Source organism: Callithrix jacchus, chromosome 5 (genome assembly GCF_049354715.1).
Source record: "Callithrix jacchus isolate 240 chromosome 5, calJac240_pri, whole genome shotgun sequence".
In the NCBI taxonomy this organism is placed as follows: Eukaryota; Metazoa; Chordata; class Mammalia; order Primates; family Cebidae; genus Callithrix; species Callithrix jacchus.
Window position 1 is genome coordinate 32,131,569 of NC_133506.1, and position 17,685 is coordinate 32,149,253.

The window sequence follows — 17,685 nt, forward strand, 5'->3', positions numbered from 1 at the left end:
TAGCTGGGCATGATGGTGCATGCCTGTAGTCCCAGCTACTCGGGAGGCTGAGGCAGGAGAATTGCTTGAACGCAGAAGGCGGAGATTGCGGTGAGCCGAGATCGTGCCATTGCACTCCAGTCTGGGTAACAAGAGCGAAACTCCATCTCAAAAAAAAAAAAAAAAGGGCCGGGTGTGGTGGCTCACACCTGAAATCCCAGCACTTTGGGAGGCCGAGGCGGGTGGATCACGAGGTCAAGAGATCGAGACCATCCTGGTCAACATGGTGAAACCCCGTCTCTACTAAAAATACAAAAAATTAGCTGGGCATGGTGGTGCGTGCCTGTAATTCCAGCTACTCGGGAGGCTGAGGCAGAAGAATTGCTTGAACCCAGGAGGCGGAGGTTGCGGTGAGCCGAGATCACACCATTGCACTCCAGCCTGGGTAACAAGAGCGAAACTCCGTCTCAAAAAAAAAAAAAATACCCCACAACAATAAAAAATAGAGTTATAAAATGTTACAATACTGCTAGATTTTAGAATTTTCCATTTATTCACTGTCTTAGTCCATTTGTGCTGCTAAAAGAAAATACCTGAGACTAGGTAATTTCTAATGAACAGAAATTTCTTTTTTGAAAAGAGACATGGCCTCACTTTGTCTGTCACCCAGGCTGGGGTGTGGTGGTACAATCGTAGTTCACTATAGCTTTGAACTCCTGGGCTCAACCAATTCTCCTGCCTCAGCCTCCTAAGTAGCACTGACTACAGGCATACATTACCATGCCTGGCTAATTTTTAAATTTTTTGTAGAAACCTGACCTTGCTGTGTTGCCCAGGGTAGTCTTGAACTTCTAGCCTGAAATTGCCCTCCTGCCTTGACCTCTCAGTGTTGGGATTATAGGCTTGAGCCACTGTGCCTGCCAGCCAGCCTATCTCAACAAATTCTGGATGCCTGGAAGTCCAAGATCAAAGTGTCAGCAGATTTATTTGTCTTCTGTGGGCAACACTCTGCTTCCAATGCGGTACCTTGAATGCTGCATCCTCTGGAGGGATGAAACCCATGTCCTGGCATGGCAGAAGGTGGAAGGACAAAAAGAACGAAACTCCTTCCATCAAGTCATTTTATAATGCCATAAATCCATTTATGAGGGCAGAGCCCTTATGCCCTAGCCACCTGACCAAAGTCCTTACCTCCCAACAAGGTTGAATTCGGGATTAAGTTTCTAGCCCATTGATTTCTGGGGACACATTCAGACCATAGCATTTACCTTTATTGAGATCTTTATTTCTTCACAGGGCTTCAAGTTACTGTCTTGTGATAGTTACCATATATAGGATTCTTGGTTGGCAATTTTGTTCTTTTAGTACCTTGAATATGTTGGCCCACCGTGTTCTGGGCTTCAAAGTTTATAATAAAAATCTGCTGAAAATCTTATTGAGGATCCCAGGTATGTGATGAGTTACTTACCTTTTGCTGCTTTCTCTTCAAATTTTTTAGAGACAGGGTCTCACTGTGTCAACTGGGATGAACCTCACAATCATAGCTGTCATCTCAAACTCCTGGGCTGAAGCAATCCACCTCAGCCTCGTAAGTAGTTAGGACTACAGGCTCAGACTTCCAAGCCCAGCTAATTTTTAAACTTTTTGGGGCCGGGCACAGTGGCTCACGCCTGTAATTCCAACACTTTGGGAGGCCTAGGCAAGTGGATCATGAGGTCAGGAGTTCAAGACCAGCCTGGCCAACGTGGTGAAACCCCATCTCTACTAAAAATACAAAAGTTAGCCCGGCATGGTGGCGCATCCCTGTAATCCTAGCTACTCAGGAGGCTGAGGCAGGAGAATTGCTTGAACCCAGGAGGCAGTGGTTGCGGTGAGCTGAGATCACACCACTGCACTCCAGCCTGCATGACAGAGTGAGACTCTGTCTCAAAAAAAAAAAAAAAAACAAGGGGCCGGGTGTGGTGGCTCACACCTGTAATCCAAGCACTTTGGAGGCCAAGGCAGGTGGATCACCTGAGGTTGGGAGTTCAAGACCAGCCTGACCAACATGGTGAAACCCTGTCTTTAAAAAAATAATAAATAAATAAAAATGGGGTTTTTTTTGTTGTTGTTTTGTTTTTTTTTTTTGTAGAGATGGGGTCTCCCTATGTTTCCTAGGCTGGTCTCAACCTCTTGGCTTCAGGTGATCCTCCCACCTTGGCCTCCCAAAACGGTTAGATTACAGGTGTGAGCCACTCTGCCCAGCCTTCCCTCTCTTGCTGCTTTCAAGATTCTCTGTCTTTTGAAAGTTTGATTATAACGTGTCTCATTGTGAGTCTGTGTGAGTTCACCTTGTAGTTTGTTGAGTTTCTTTGATGTTTATATTTATGTGTTTTATTATATTTAAGGAGTTTTCAGTTATTATATCTTCAAAGATTCTCTTTGCCCCTTTGTCTTTCTCTTCTCCTTGGTTTGCATGATGGTGCCCCTCAGGTTTTTCAGGCTCTGTCTGTCCTTCAGCCTTTTATTTTTGTTCTTCAGACTTAGTCATTTCTGTTGTCCTGTCTTCAAGGTCACTTATTCTTCCGCCTGCCCCAATCATCTTTGAATCCCTCAAGAGAATTTTTCATTTCGGTTTTTATAGTTTTCAGCTCCAGAATATCTTTTTGGTCTTTTTAGGTTTTCTTTTCTCTCTTATTTCCATATTGTTCATACGTTGTTTCCCTAATCTCCCCATCTGCCTGTAGTTCTTTGTGCATCTTTAAAACGCTTGTTGTAGTCTTTGTGTAATAGATCTGCCATCAAGTCTTTTTCAGGGACCATTTCTTTTTTTTTTTTTTTTTTTTCCTTTGGATGGACCATACTTTCATGTTTCTTTGTACATGCCTTGCGATTTTACTGTTTTTGTTGAAAACCAGACATTTTAATCTAATAATGTTCTTACTCTGTAAATCAGATTCTCCCCGTCCCCAGAGTATGCTGGTTTTGTTACTGTTTTTGGGTTTTTTGATTGTTGTAAGCTATCTCTGTGCTAAGAATCAACCTGAGGTATAAGGTTTTCTCAAATTTTTATTGAGCCTCTGCCTTTCCTGAGTCACTTTCTAGCTTATCATGTATACACAGTTGCTTTTCAATGTCCTAGTCTTTAATGTCTGGCTCCTGAAAGGGGGAAAAGAGAAAAATGAATGCGGGTGGGAAAAGGGTACTAGCCCTTTAAATCCCCTGGAATTCATTTCAGTGGAATTGGGGAGGGGCTTGCGGCCTTTGAGAAGGTGTGACAAAAACGTCTGCCTGCCTCTTCATCTGCACCTCTGTGATCACAAACAGCAATCAGCAGTGAGGAGCAGGGTGCTTTTAGCACACCCTGCTCCAACAACCTATGTAGAAGCTGCTCCACCAGCACATGCACTGTGGCCTGCCACAAGGCTGGGAGCGGGATGGTTAGCTGCTGCTATGCTCAGAGGCAAATGGACAGTAAGTTGCAGTCAGTATTTGTCAAAGCTCTGGCCTCAAGCCTTCAGTAGACTCCAGGGTTCCAAAATACTGATGTCAGACAGTCTGCCCATGCCGTTGTTGTGGAGGTGGGAGACACATTCGTGGTTTCCTACTCCACCATCTTACCTGAATCCGGGACTTACTTACATTACTTTAAAACAAATAAATTGTGTATTTCTGGTACATATGTCCTGAGGACAAAAGAATTGCAAAGAGTTCTTAACCTGTTTTTACTAATCATATTAATAGTAATAATTTTGTTACTGTTATTTTGAAACAGTTTTCATATTGAAGAATAGAGCAAAAGGGTAATTGACATTACCAGCAGTTTTCAGTATAAAAGAAAAGAGATTCAAAGCTGAAAAACTTAAGGGAAAATTCTGTGTTTGTAAATTTGAGTTTGAAGTATCAGCATTGACTAATGAAGCATCCCTTTTTAAAAAAATTGAAGGCCGGGCGCGGTGGCTCACGCCTGTAATCCCAGCACTTTGGGAGGCCGAAGCAGGTGGATCACGAGGTCAAGAGATCGAGACCATCCTGGTCAACATGGTGAAACCCCGTCTCTACTAAAAATACAAAAAATTAGCTGGGCCTGGTGGTGCGTGCCTGTAATCCCAGCTACTCAGGAGGCTGAGGCAGGAGAATTGCCTAAACCCAGGAGGCGGAGGTTGCGGTGAGCCGAGATCGCGCCATTGCACTCCAGCCTGGGCAACAAGAGCGAAACTCTGTCTCAAAAAAAAAAAAAAAAAAATTGAAAGTATGGGTTAGCTCTGCCCACTACAAAGGCCTAGGAACAATGAGCAGGCCAGTCAGGCATCAGTGTCCAGAGTCTGTATCTAAATGCCACTTCCCTCTAATGTAAACCAGGATTCCTTGCTTAAAAATAGCTGATTCCAGGTTCTGAATAAAAAAACATACAAGCTGAACATGGAACATCTTGTCTTCCCAGAAAGGAGGGAAGGTGTCAAGGACCCAGCAGGAACTGCTGGAAGGACGTGGGGGCCAATTTGAAGGAGTTCTTGCTAGCCGAAAAATGAACAATTTGAGCATCAATATGCCTAGTAACTGCAGTGAATTGGAGCACATCAGTTATGTTAGAAATGTGAATGCAGAATGTCACCAAACAACAACAATTTTTTATTTGTATTTTGAGGCAGAATCTGGCTCTGTTGCACGGGCTGGAGTATAGTTGTACATTCTCTGCTCATTCTTGTTTAGGACCTGGAATCCACTACTTCTGTGCAAGGAGTCCTGGTTTACTTTAGAAACGTCTACCTCCCAGGCTCAAGCCATCCTTCCACCTCAACCTCCACAGTAGCTGGGTCTACAGGTGCTCACAGCTACAGCCAACTCATCTTTGTATTTCTCGTAGAGATAGAATTTCACCGTGTTGCCCAGGCTGGTCTTGAACACCTGAGCTCAAGTGATCCTTTTGCCTCTGCCTCCCAAAGTGCTGAGAATACAGGCATGAGCCACTGTGCTTAGCCAACATAAAACATTTTTGGACTATCCTTGGAGAATGTGAAGGACACAACTCATTTGAAAGGTGGCCAATTAGAGAATGGAATCAAAGTATTCATTGCCTTTACTATACAAACTCTATCTTAAGGTAGCCCAATAGTTTACAAAGGAAATTTCTTTTTATGGAAGAATTCCAGCTAACAAGTGTAGCAGGAATATAAGAATTAGATTAATATTTATAACCCTTTGTCTACTCAAACCTCTAAGTGGATAGTTAATGGATATCTTTATAGTGGATGGATATGGATGAGTGCGGATGACGCTGGGCCCAATGATTAATCCCAGTATCCAAAAAGACACAGCCAGGCATTTTGTGTTTTATGGGGTCTTGTAACGGAAAGTACATAACACCGTTTGCCACATAATCACTTTATCTGATCTAGATCTAACTTACATTTTATAGGAAATTCAGGGACAAAGGAGCATGTTAAATGACCCCAAAGAAAGCCGCAATAAAATCTTGACTGGAAAGTTGCACTGACCCTGTGCGGTGACTCACACCTGTAATCCCAACACTTTGGGAGGCTGCAGGTGGATCATTTGAGGTCAGGAGTTTGAGACTAGCCTGGGCAACATGGTCAAACCCTGCTGTGGCGGCACACTCCTGTAATCCCAGCTACTAGGGAAGCTGAAGCAGGAGAATTGCTTGAACTTGGGAGGCGGAGGTTCCTGTGAGCCAAGATCCCACCACTGCACTCTAGCCTGGGTGACAGAGTGAGACTCTGTCTCAAAAAAACAAAAAACCAACTTGTCAGTACTATCTCATCTTAATAATTTTTATTTATTTTTTTCTTTGAGATGGAGTCTCACTGTGTCACCAAGGCTACAGTGCAGTGGTGTGATCTTGCTCACTGCAACCTCTGCCTCCCAGGTTAAAGTGATTCTCCTGCCTCAGCCTCCTGAGTAGCTGGGATTATAGGCATGTACCACCACACCCAGCTAATTTTTGTATTTTTAGTAGAGATGACGTTTCACCATATTGACCAGGCTGGTCTTGAATTTCTGACCTAGGTGATCCAACTGCCTCAACCTCCCAAAATCTTGGGATTATAGGCATGAGCCACTGTGCACAGCCAGTATTGGGATTTGTAAAATAATCTCGTTTTACAGAAGTGGATAGTAGAATATTTACAGATGAGGTTAAGTGATGGTCTAATATTTGCTTCAGAATAACCCACAGGTGGGTGACAGGAACAAACTTGGCCATGTGTTGATGCCAGTTGATGGGAACATAGAATATCATAGTAGTAGTCTTTTTACTTTTGAATGTGTTTGATATTTCCTAAGATAAAACTATTTGGAGAAGCAAATGAAGCCCGGTGTGGTGGCTCATGCCTGTATTCCCAGCACTTTGGGAGGCAGAGGCATCGCTTGAGCTCAGGTGTCCAAGACCAGCCTGAGCAACATGATGAAATCCCATCTCTGTAGAAAATAACAAAAATTAGCTGGGTGTGGTTACGCATACCTGTAGACCCAGCTACTGTGGAGGCTGAGGTGGGAGGATGGCTTGAGCCCAGGAGGTAGAGGTTCCTAAAGTAAAGCAGGACTTTGGCGTTGGCTCTCCTGTAGGGAATAGCAGTTCGTTGCTAGTACGATAATGAACCTCAGTGAGAATTCTCCTAGAAGAGGAAAAATGCCTCCTTACTTCCTGTGGCAGCACTTGGCTTTGTAGGAGGTCTATAACGTGCACCTGGGAACAACTTTGAATGGCCGCCTTTGCAGTTACAGAGGTGGACATCAGAAGGCTACTGCTCCCGAATCCTGTCATGTGAGGTGGCATCTACTCTTCCAATGTGTACACCTAAGTATTCCTGGGAAATCATCTGAATGTTGGAAGGGATTGGAAGAATTTCTTCCAAAAACAAAGACTGCACACTTACCTGTTTCCTGTCCTCAGATATTGATACTTTATGGGAGGGATCTATAAGAAGCAGGTTGGAGCGGATCTAAAACATTCCTTGTGGATCCAGCGATGTCGCCTCCTTCCCCAGCTCCCTGCATCATCGCCTTGCTGTCAGCACTGACATTTGTATACGACCAACAATTCTGCAACTCTTCTCCCTCCCTGTCAAAACCGGACACTTGAACTGTTAGAATCCCCCAGTAGTAGTACTAGGCCTGAGTACACAGAGAGGAAACAGAGTCCTTACTGTCTGTGTATTTGTGTAATGCCGATTTATTTTTTGGTCACTAAATATTAAAAACTAATTTAGATAAAACATCTAAAGTTTTTCCTTTCAGGTCCGATGTCTAAAAGACTATGGAGAATTCGAAGTTGATGATGGCACTTCAGTTCTATTAAAAAAAAACAGCCAGGTATTTCTCGTCTTTAGATACTTTACTTTAAATCTTAGGAGTCTTGAATAGTGGAAAGATTGGAATAGCAAAATAAATATCAACTTGTGATGATCGTTTATGTCTTAGACGTTAACCTTAGTATCATACACCCAGTTCTGTACTTTTTCTGAATATTGAGTGGAAGCAAATGTTGTATATAGTAATAAAAGATTCATTAATTTAGTAGGATATTGCTTATATTTAAAACTAGGTGCTTTCTAGGGGAATTACTATAATCAGCCTTATTCTGGGTAAGTGGTAGATTATTTTCCAGAGGCTGTTAAACTGTAGGATTTAGCTCCTTTCTCATAATTTATTTTAAAAGTTACTAAGCAGTTGTTTTACACTTAGCCTTATAAATCCTTGTTGTTTTTGAGATGGAGTTTTGCTCTTGCTGCCCAGGCTGGAGTGTAGTGGTGTGGTCTCGGCTCACTGCAACCTCTGCCTCCTGGGTTCAAGCAATTCTCCTGCCTCAGTCTCCCGAGTAGCTGGGATTACAGGTCTTTGCCACCGTATTCAGTTCATTTTATATTTTTAGTAGAGACAGGGTTTCTCCATGTTGGTCAGGCTGGTCTCGAACTCCCAACCTCAGGTGATCCGCCTACCTCAGACTCCCAACATACTGGGATTACAGGCATGAGCCCCCGCGCCTGGTCATAAATCCTTGTTCTTTAGCAAGCAAATAGTGATACAGATCAAGAATTTTCAAGTATTTTGTATATAAACATAATTTAATAGAGGAAGATTAAAATATGTTGTAACTTAAGCTAAATTTGTTTAACAAACACGCATTTTGTGCACACGCACATGCGCGCGCGCGCGCACACACACACACACATTTTTTTTAATGAAATAGAGATGGGGCCTTGCCATGTTGACCAGGCTAGTCTCAAACTCCTGGGCTCAAGCAGTCTGCCCGCCTTGGCATCCTAAAGTGCTCGGATTACAGGTATGAGCCACCATGCCCAGAGTAATCTTTATATGTTTATTATTTCCTTAGAAATCTTCAAATTCACATTAGATGAATTCACATTAGCTACATTTATTATTACTATTATTTTTAATTTTTAATTTTAATTTTTTTTTGAGGCAGGGGCTTGCTGTGTTCCCCAGGCTGGAGTGCAGTGGCGCAGTCTCCACTCATTGCAACCTCTGTGTCCTGGGCTCAAGTGATCCTCCCACCTCAGCCTCTCAAGTAGCTGGGACCATAGGCGCACGCCACCTGTATTTTTAGTAGAGACAGGGTTTCACCATATTGGTCAGGCTGGTCTTGAACTCTTGACATCAGGTGGTCCACTCACCTCGGCCTCCCAAAGTGCTGGGATTACAGGCATGAGCCACCATGTCTAGCCAGTAAAACAGGTTTTTTTTTTCACTATCTCCAGTAAGGCTATAAGCAACAGTAAAATAGTTTTAAAGCTCTAAGGGTATTAGTAAAATAACAGATCAACTATACCCTGTTAGAAAAATAAGCTCAAGAACCACGTGACTTGAAGCATCTTCTGCTCCTTGGTATGAACAGAGTGAACACCAATTACTCAGGGTGACCAGATCCTAAATGGCTGACCCAAGATGGCAGGCAAGGAAAGAACAGTCTTTATTAGGTCATTTTTCCTCCTATATGACTTCAGAAAATTGGGATAGGATACAAAATTTAGTGGCTGGGCACAGTGGCTTATACCTATAATCCTAGCACTTTGGGAGGCTGAGGTGGATGGATCGCTTGAGCTCAGAAGTTCAAGACCAGCCTGGGCAACATGGCAAAACTCCATCCCTACAAAAAATGTAAAAATTAGCTGGGCATGATGGTGGGCACCTGTAGTCTCAGCTACTCAGGAGGCTGAGACAGGAGAATTGCTTGAACCCAGGAGGCAGAAGTTGCAGTGAGCCGAGATCGCTCCATTGCAGTCCGGCCTGGGTGACAGAGCAAGACTCCTTCTCAAAAAAAGAAAAAAAAAAAAAAAAAAGGATTTTACTAATACTAATAGTTTACTAAAATTATTTTACTAATGGAGCTTCTGAAACAAAGGTTTAATTTTTTTTTTTTACACACACAGTAGGCATGAGCCACTGTGCCCGGCGGTTTAATATTTTTTAAAAAGATTTTGGGGCCGGGCGCGGTGGCTCACGCCTATAATCCCAGCACTTTGGGAGGCCGAGGCGGGTGGATCACGAGGTCAAGAGATCGAGACCATCCTGGTCAACAAGGTGAAACCCCGCCTCTACTAAAAATACAGAAATTTAGCTGGGCATGGTGCACGCCTGTAGTCCCAGCTACTTGGGAGGCTGAGGCAGGAGAATTGCTTGAACCCACAAGGTGGAGGTTGTGGTGAGCCGAGATGGTGCCATTGCACTCCAGTCTGGGTAACAGCAGTGAAACTCTGTCTCAATAAAAAAGATTTTGGGCCGGTTGTGGTGGCTTATGCCTGTAATCCCAGCATTTTGGGAGTCTGAGGCAGGTGGATCACCTGAGACCGGGTGTTCAAGATCACACTGATCAACATGGAGAAACCACATCTCTACTAAAAATACCAAATTACCCAGGCATGGTGGTGCATGCCTGTAATCCTAGCTACACGGGAGGCTGAGGCAGAAGAATCACTTGAACCTGGGGAGCAGAGGTTACCATGTGCCGAGATCGCGCCATTCCACTCCAGCCTGGGCAACAAGAGTGAAACTGTGTCTCAAAAAAAAAAAAAAAAGATTTTGAGGGTTCAGGCAACAATTTCTGTCCCAAGTGTTCTCCTGGACACTAATGAATTGAAAGCAGATAATGAATTAATGCTCTGATAAGCAGCTCTATTTCTGGAGTGTCCAGGAGGAAGCTCTAGTTCACAAGAACAAGAAAAAAGCCATCTTAGGCCAGGTATGGTGGCTCACGCCTGTAATCCCAGCACTTTGGGATGCCAAGGTAGGTGGATCACGAGGTCAGGAGTTCAAGACCAGCCTGGCCAACGTGGTAAAACCCTCACCTTACTAAAAACACAAAAACTAGTGGGACATGGTGGCAGATGCCTCTAATCCCAGCTATACACGTTAGGCTGAGGCCAGAGAATTGCTTCAATCTTGGAGGCGGAGGTTGCAGTGAGCCCAGATTGTGCCACTGCACTCCAGCTTGGGCAACAGAGCAAGACTCCGTCTCAGAAAAAAAAAGGAAAAAAGCAAGATATGTGAAGTGTCCCTTCGTTGCAAATGCTGTCCTGTGGTTAGAATTTTTAACTTTGTCTCTCAGCTGTGACCCTACCCTCAGTGAAAAACTTAATATCAGCCTCAGTTGATGGTTGGTATCAGGGGCTTCTATTCTAATGTTCAACCACATCTGAATGAATTTTCTATAGACTCTGGTGTAGATCATTCACATGCTCTCAGCATTAGTAGGAAAACATTTTCTTAACATACATTCCTTTCTGTTTGTCACTATAGCAAGCACTGTTTCTTTTTGGCCAGAAATCAGCACTCTTCATGTATTAGTATGGATATTAAATGAACAACTTAGTTATTTTGTTTTTGTTTTTACATTTTCCTTGGCTCATGTGTCTTCAAGATTGTTTTACAAGAATTTGGTCATGGGTCTCTTGTAAGGCCTTTGAGTTTGTGAGGCAGGTCCTTCAGGTGCACATTGCCACTGAGGTTACATTTTGCTTCCTTGAGATTCCTTTGATCACTTACGAATTAGAAAGCCTTCCTGCCATGCTTCTTGAACCTCCTTCCTCCAAGGCAGTCAGTGTTTTGTGTGAGTCCCTGTGTTTGAGAGGGAAGGAGACATCTTTCCACCTGCCCCTGATTCCCAGAGCAAGAGTGATGTCCTCTTAGGAAGACACGGAACAAGCAATACCTGGGTTCTGGCATATTCCGTCATACCGTGTGAATAGCACCCACACCCACGCTGTGGGTCATGAATACTTTTCATCCGTGACAAATACTGGGGGAAAGTGGTTACTTGTTATTAGAAGGATGTTCAGGCTGGGTGCGGTGGCTCACACCTGTAATCCCAGCACTTTGGGAGGTGGAGGTGGGAGGATTGCTTGAGCCCAGGAGTTCAAGACTAGCCTTGGCAACACAGCAAGACTCCATCTCTATTATAAAAAAAAAAGAATGTTCAGAGTCTGAAATCTTAAAACAGGTTTTGTGGAGAAATGGGGCTTTCATGGATCTTCCTGATAGGCTGTGGGACCAGTGGTAATCCAGATCGTACCTATCTGGATTTCTCTGTGCATAAATTTAAAAAGTGTAAACACTAAGAACAATACCTACTAGAATTCAAAAGTCTTTATTTATTTTTTTTGACAAAGTCTTGCTCTTTGGCTGGAGTGCAATGGCACGATTTCAGCTCATTGCAACTTCCACCTTCTGAGTTCAAGCGATTAATCTGCTGTAGCCTCCCCAGGAGCTGGGATTACAGGCGCCTGCCACCATGCCCAGCTAATTTTTGCATTTTTAGTAGAGACAGCGTTTCACCATGTTGGCCAGGCTGGTCCTGACCTCCTGACCTCAGGCGATCCACCTGCTTTGGCCTCCCAAAGTGCTGGGATTACAGATGTGACCCACCACGCCTGGCCATAGAATTCAGAAGTCTTTAGTTGAAATGCACTAAGCAAACTGAATTCATAGAATTCTGTACAGGTCTAAATGGCATCAATTTCAGTGAATTAAAACAGCAAATGTAGTTTTTAACTACTTGTTGGAGTTTGAAAACTAATCAGTGCTGCTTTTTAATGACACAAGAAATAATTTCAGATTATTTATCAATCATTTATTTTACTCTTTCTCCATCCCTTTTTGTTCCCTCAGCACTTTTTACCTCGGTGGAAGTGTGAGCAGCTGATCAGACAAGGAGTCCTGGAGCACATCCTGTCGTGACCATGAACCGAGGCACCCCCAGGCTTCACCCAACTCATGGACTCCTCTGTACTTCCTCTCTACCCTCCCATCACCTCCCTCTGTGATTTTAAGAGCTATAGACATTGTTTAAGATAACTAAGAATACTTGGCTACGAAGTATAATTTGCTAACTATTAAGGACTTTTTAAAAAATGTTGTACACTATTCTTCTCCTGTTTTTAAAATTTTTTAAATTTTTTGTAGAGACAGTATCTCACTATGTTGTCCAGGCTGGTCTCAAGCAGTCCTCCTCAGGAGGCTGAGGTCAGAGAATTGCTTTAATATGAGAGGTGAAGGTTGCAGTGAGCCCAAATTGAGCCCAGAATCCTGGCCTCAAGCAGTCTTCCCACCTTGACCTCTCAAAGTGTTGAGATCACAGGTGTGAGGAGCTGCACCTGGCACCTACTCCTTTTTCTAATAAGCTTTATCTCTAATCACAGCATTCCTACAGTGTATTTTTTAAATGAAGTAAACATGATTACATTTGAATCTTTTTTAAATAATGAGAGTCACTTGGCTGCACAGGAAGAAGGTAGATCCCATGTGTCTTGTTTTCTGGTCATGTATATTGTACAAGCTAGAGAGTCGAATTTCTGAGATACACATTTTCTTTCTTTTTTTTTTTGAGACGGAGTTTCGCTCTTGTTACCCAGGCTGGAGTGCAATGGCATGATCTCGGCTCACCGCAACCTCTGCCTCCTGGGTTCAGGCAATTCTCCTGCATCAGCCTCCTGAGTAGCTGGGATTACGGGCACATGCCACTACGCCCAGCTAATTTTTGTATTTTTAGTAGAGACGGGGTTCACTATGTTGACCAGGATGGTCTTGATCTCTTGACCTCGTGATCCACCCGCCTTGGCCTCCCAAAAAGAGCTGGGATTAGAGGCGTGAGCCACCGCACCCGACCCTGAGATACACATTTTCAAATCACATGAGCAAGTGAAGATGGTTTTCAGTATATGTGATGTTTAATGACATACTAATTTATCGTCTGGCAATTTGGGAAGGATGGACACATGGATTTTGCACATTTCCAACATGGTGGCTGGTCTGGTTTGTGGCCAGTATCACTGCTTTGGAAAGGGACAATGAAACTGGGGCTAGAGAAGGAATTTGTACAGCTTTCCCTGAGACTCACATTGACTAAAAAGTCACGTAAAGAGTTGATTGGCTTTTAATGGTATCTTTTAAATAGCTGACACTTTAAATGTTAATGAAATTCAGTTTGTTTGTTCTTTTATGCTTTGGATGTTTCGTCAAAGGAATCTTTTCCCACCCTATGGTCACAACTTTTTTTTTCTTCTAGGAGTGTTATAATTTTAAGCTTTATACTTTTGGTCTATGACCCGTTTTTGTTTGTTTGAGATGGAGTCTCGCTCTGTCACCCAGGCTGGAATTCAGTGGCATGATCTCGGCTCACTGCAACCTCCACCCTCCGGTCCAAGTGATTCTCCTGTCTCAGCCTCCTGAGTAGCTGGGATTACAGGTGCATGCTGTTACACCCAGCTAATTTTTGTATATTTAGTAGAGACAGGGTTTCACCCTGTTGGCCAGGCTGATTTCAAACTCCTGACCTCAAGTTACCCACCTTGGCCTCCCAAAGTGTTAGGATTACAGGAATGGGCCGCCATGCCTAGCCTGTAATCCATTTTGAATGAATTTTTGTATATGGTGCAAGGCGTTGATCCCCTTCACTTTTTCTTGGGCATGTAGGTATCCACCTGTCTCACTACCATCTGTCGAAAGGACTGCCCTTGGCTCTACCACCTTTGCATTTTTGTCAAAAAGTAGTTTTCAGTGTATGTGTGGGTTTATTTCAGGACTCTGTTTTGTTCCATTGAACTGTTTTTCTTTCCTGAATGCCAAAACTATATTTGTATGTAGTGTAATTTTTCTAATAATTCTTGAAATAGTATTAATGCATTATATTTTTATTGTTATTTGTATTTTTTGTAGAGACGGGGTTTTACCTTGTTGGCCAGGCTGTGCTGAACTGAGCTCAGTAATCCACTCGCCTCATCCTCCCCATGTGCTGAGATCACAGGCGTGAGTCTTGGTGCTGGCCCAATGCACCACATTTCTTTTTGAGATTTGTTTTGGCTATGCTAAGTCCTTTGCATTTTATATGAAATTGGGAAGAGGCGGGGCGTGGTGGCTTACGCCTGTAATCCTAGCACTTTGGGAGGCCTAGGTGGGCGGATCGCTTGAGCTCAGGAGTTCCAGACCAGCCTAGGCCACATGGCAAAAGTCTGTCTCTATAAAAAATGCAAAAATTAGCTGGGTGTGGTGGTTCATGCCTGTAGCCCCAGTTACATGGCAAGTTGAAGTGGATCCCTTGAGCTCAGGAGATCAAGGCTGCAGTGAGCTATGATCACACCATTGTACTCCAGCTTGGGTGACAAAGTGAGACATTGTCTCAGAAAAAAAAAAAAATTAGGGTCAACTTGTCAATTTCTACAACAGCAACAACAAAAAACCCTCCTAGCACTTTGAGATTGCATTGAATTTATATAAAAAGGTTGGGAGAGTTGACATCTTTAGTAATATTGAGTCTTCTGGCCTATAAATAAAGTCTGTCTTCCCACATATTAATGTTTCTGTCTTCCATTTCTCTTAGTAACCTTTTGTAATTTTCATTGTACAGGTCTATCATGTCAGTATTTCATAGTTTTGATGCTAAGTAGTTTAAAATTTCAAATTCTAACTGCTTGTTGCTAATAAACAGAAATACGGCTGGGCGCGGTGGCTCACGCCTGTAATCCCAGCACTTTGGAGGCCGAGGCGGGTGGATCACGAGGTCAAGAGATCAAGATCATCCTGGTTAACATGGTGAAACCCCGTCTCTACTAAAAATACAAAAAATGAGCTGGGCATGGTGGCGTGTGCCTGTAATCCCAGTTACTTGGGAGGCTGAGGCAGGAGAATTGCCTGAACCCAGGAGGCGGAGGTTGCGGTGAGCTGAGATCGCACCATTGCACTCCAGCCTGGGTAACAAGAGCGAAACTCTGTCTCAAAAAAAAAAAAAAATAAGCAGAAATACAATTGATGTTGAACTTGTGTCCTTCAGCCTTGTTAAACTGTGAGTTCTTAGAGTTTTTTTGTAAGTTACGTCAATAGTCATGTGTTCTATGCATAGAGTTTTACTTTCCTTTCACATCTGAATGCCTGATGGCATTGGTTAGAACTTCCAGTAGACTGAATATATGTGGTCAGAGAAGATATCTCTATCTTGTTCCTGATCTAAGAAGGAAAACAGTCAGTCTTTCACCATTATGTTAGCTCTTAAGTTTTAGGTAGATGCCACTTACTGGGGTGAGGAAGTTCCCTTCTATTCCTAGTGATATGGTTTGGCTGTGTCCCTACCCAAATCTCACCTTGAACTGTAATAATCCCCTCATGTCAAGGCAGGGCCAGGTGAGATACTTGAATCATGGGGGTGGTTTCCCCCTTACTTTTCTTATGTCAAGAAGGCACAAGATTTGATGGTTTTGTAAATGGGAGTTCCCCTGGACATGCTCTCCTGCCTGCTACCATGTAAGACATGACTTTCCTCCCTATCCATTTGCCTTCTGCCATGATTGTGAGGCCTCCTCAGCCATGTGGAACTGAGTCAGTTAAACCTCTTTCCTTTATAAATTACCCAGTCTCTGGTATGTCTTTATTAGCAACATGAGAACAGAATAATACAGTAGTTTACTGAGAACTTTTTTAAAAATCGGAAATGGGGCTGGGCGCGGTGGCTCAAGCCTATAATCCCAGCACTTTGGGAGGCCAAGGCGGGTGGATCACGAGGTCAAGAGATCGAGACCATCCTGGTCAACATGGTGAAACCCCGTCTCTACACAAAATACAAAAAATTAGCTGGGCATGGTGGCGTGTGCCTATAATCCTGGCTACTCAGGAGGCTGAGGCAGGAGAATTGCCTGAACCCAGGAGGCGGAGGTTGTGGTGAGCCGAGATCACGCCTTTGCACTCCAGCCTGGGTAACAGGAGCAAAACTCTGTCTCAAAAAAAGAAAAAAATCAGAAATGGATCCTGGAGTCTGTCATATCCTTTTTCTCCATCTGTGGAGATGGCTTCATCTTTTAGTTTGATATTTTGGTGAATTATGGTGGCTGATTGATAATTGAGTTGTCAGTGTCAAACCACCCTACATTCATGGCATAAACTAGATCTGGTCATGATGTATTACCCTTTTTGTAGAATTTTATTTGAGAACTTTTGTTTTTTTTTTGAGACAGAGTCTTACTCTGTCACCCAGACTGGAGTGCAGTGGCATGATCTCAGCTCACTGCAACCTCCACCTCTGGTGTTCAAGCAGTTCTCTGCCTCAGCTTCCGTAGTAGCTGAGATTACAGGTGTCTGCCACCATGCCCAGCTAATTTTTGTATTATAGTAGAGACAGGATTTCACCATCTTGGCCAGGCTGGTCTTGAACTCCTGACCCTGTGATTCACTCACCTTGGCTTTCCAAAGTGCTGGGATTACAGGCATGAGCCATGCTTGGCCCGAAAACTTTTTGTAGAATTTTTGCATCAGTGTGCATGCGGAATATTGGTCTGTGGTTCTTGGAAAAATAATCTCTCCTCTTCGGTTTTTTGGAAGAGTTCACTACATAGAAAAAAACTCACTCAACAACAAATAACAGAAGACTTCTGTGACCAAATGTGTGGGGGTTCTTCCCACATACCAAGCAAGCAATCAGTTCTGCAGTGGACACCAGGTTTGTCCTCTACTTCAGTTCCAACACTACCTGGAGATAGAGTCAGATCTCAGGCTCGGGGCTCAGTCCAAGACTGCCCTCCCTTCAGACACCAGTCAAGTCTGGGTCTCTGAAATTCTGACCAACTAGCTTCATGTTGGAGTTCCCATGACCCCCACTTTGGGTTCAATTCATTTGCTAGAGCAGCTCACAGAACTTAGAAGCACTTAAGCTTAATGGTTTGTTATAGAGGATATGGTAAAATATGCAGATGAAAGGACCCAGGTGGAAGAGATGCACAGGGTAAGGTATGGGGAAGGGACCTGGAGCTTTGATGCTCACCACCCAGGCTCTCCAAACCCTGTCCTTTTGGGCCTTTTATGGAAATCTCGTTGGACAGGCATGACCAACAACCACGAAAGGTGTGACTGGACAAAAAGGGTATGAGCTAATGCTCAGCCTGAGTGGCGCCGTCCAACGCCATCTGCTCAGGTTCTTGGCCTCTCTGCTGCAGTCCTGTCAGAGTATGGGGCAGTGCCCTTCTGAACATAGAGAATTTTTTTTTTTTTTTTTTTTTTTGAGATAGTTTCGCTCTTGTTACCCAGGCTGGAGTGCAATGGCGCGATCTCGGCTCACCGCAACCTCCGCCTCCTGGGTTCAGGCAATTCTGCCTCAGCCTCCTGCGTAGCTGGGATTACAGGCACGCGCCACCATGCCCAGCTAGTTTTTTGTATTTTTAGTAGAGACGGGGTTTCACCATTTTGACCAGGATGGTCTCGATCTCTTGACCT

The 17,685-nt window shown here is 43.7% G+C and overlaps 1 protein-coding gene across 6 annotated transcripts in view; it reads left to right on the top strand.

Annotated features, from left to right (window-relative positions):
* GINS1 (GINS complex subunit 1) overlaps positions 1-14,780 on the top strand; it is a 43,137-nt gene extending 28,357 nt beyond the window's left edge. For 4 of the 6 annotated variants that reach the window (XM_035298533.3, XM_008995873.5, XM_008995876.5 and 1 more), the window contains 3 exons: positions 1,478-1,567; positions 7,216-7,290; positions 12,103-14,780. In XM_035298533.3, coding sequence (XP_035154424.3) covers positions 1,478-1,567; positions 7,216-7,290; positions 12,103-12,171 — 234 coding nt within the window. In that variant the 3' untranslated portion in view covers positions 12,172-14,780. The remainder of the gene's footprint in view (positions 1-1,477; positions 1,568-7,215; positions 7,291-12,102) is intronic. The other 2 variants (XM_035298534.3, XM_008995875.5) reach the window with 1 other exon arrangement.
* Positions 14,781-17,685: the final 2,905 nt, after the last annotated feature.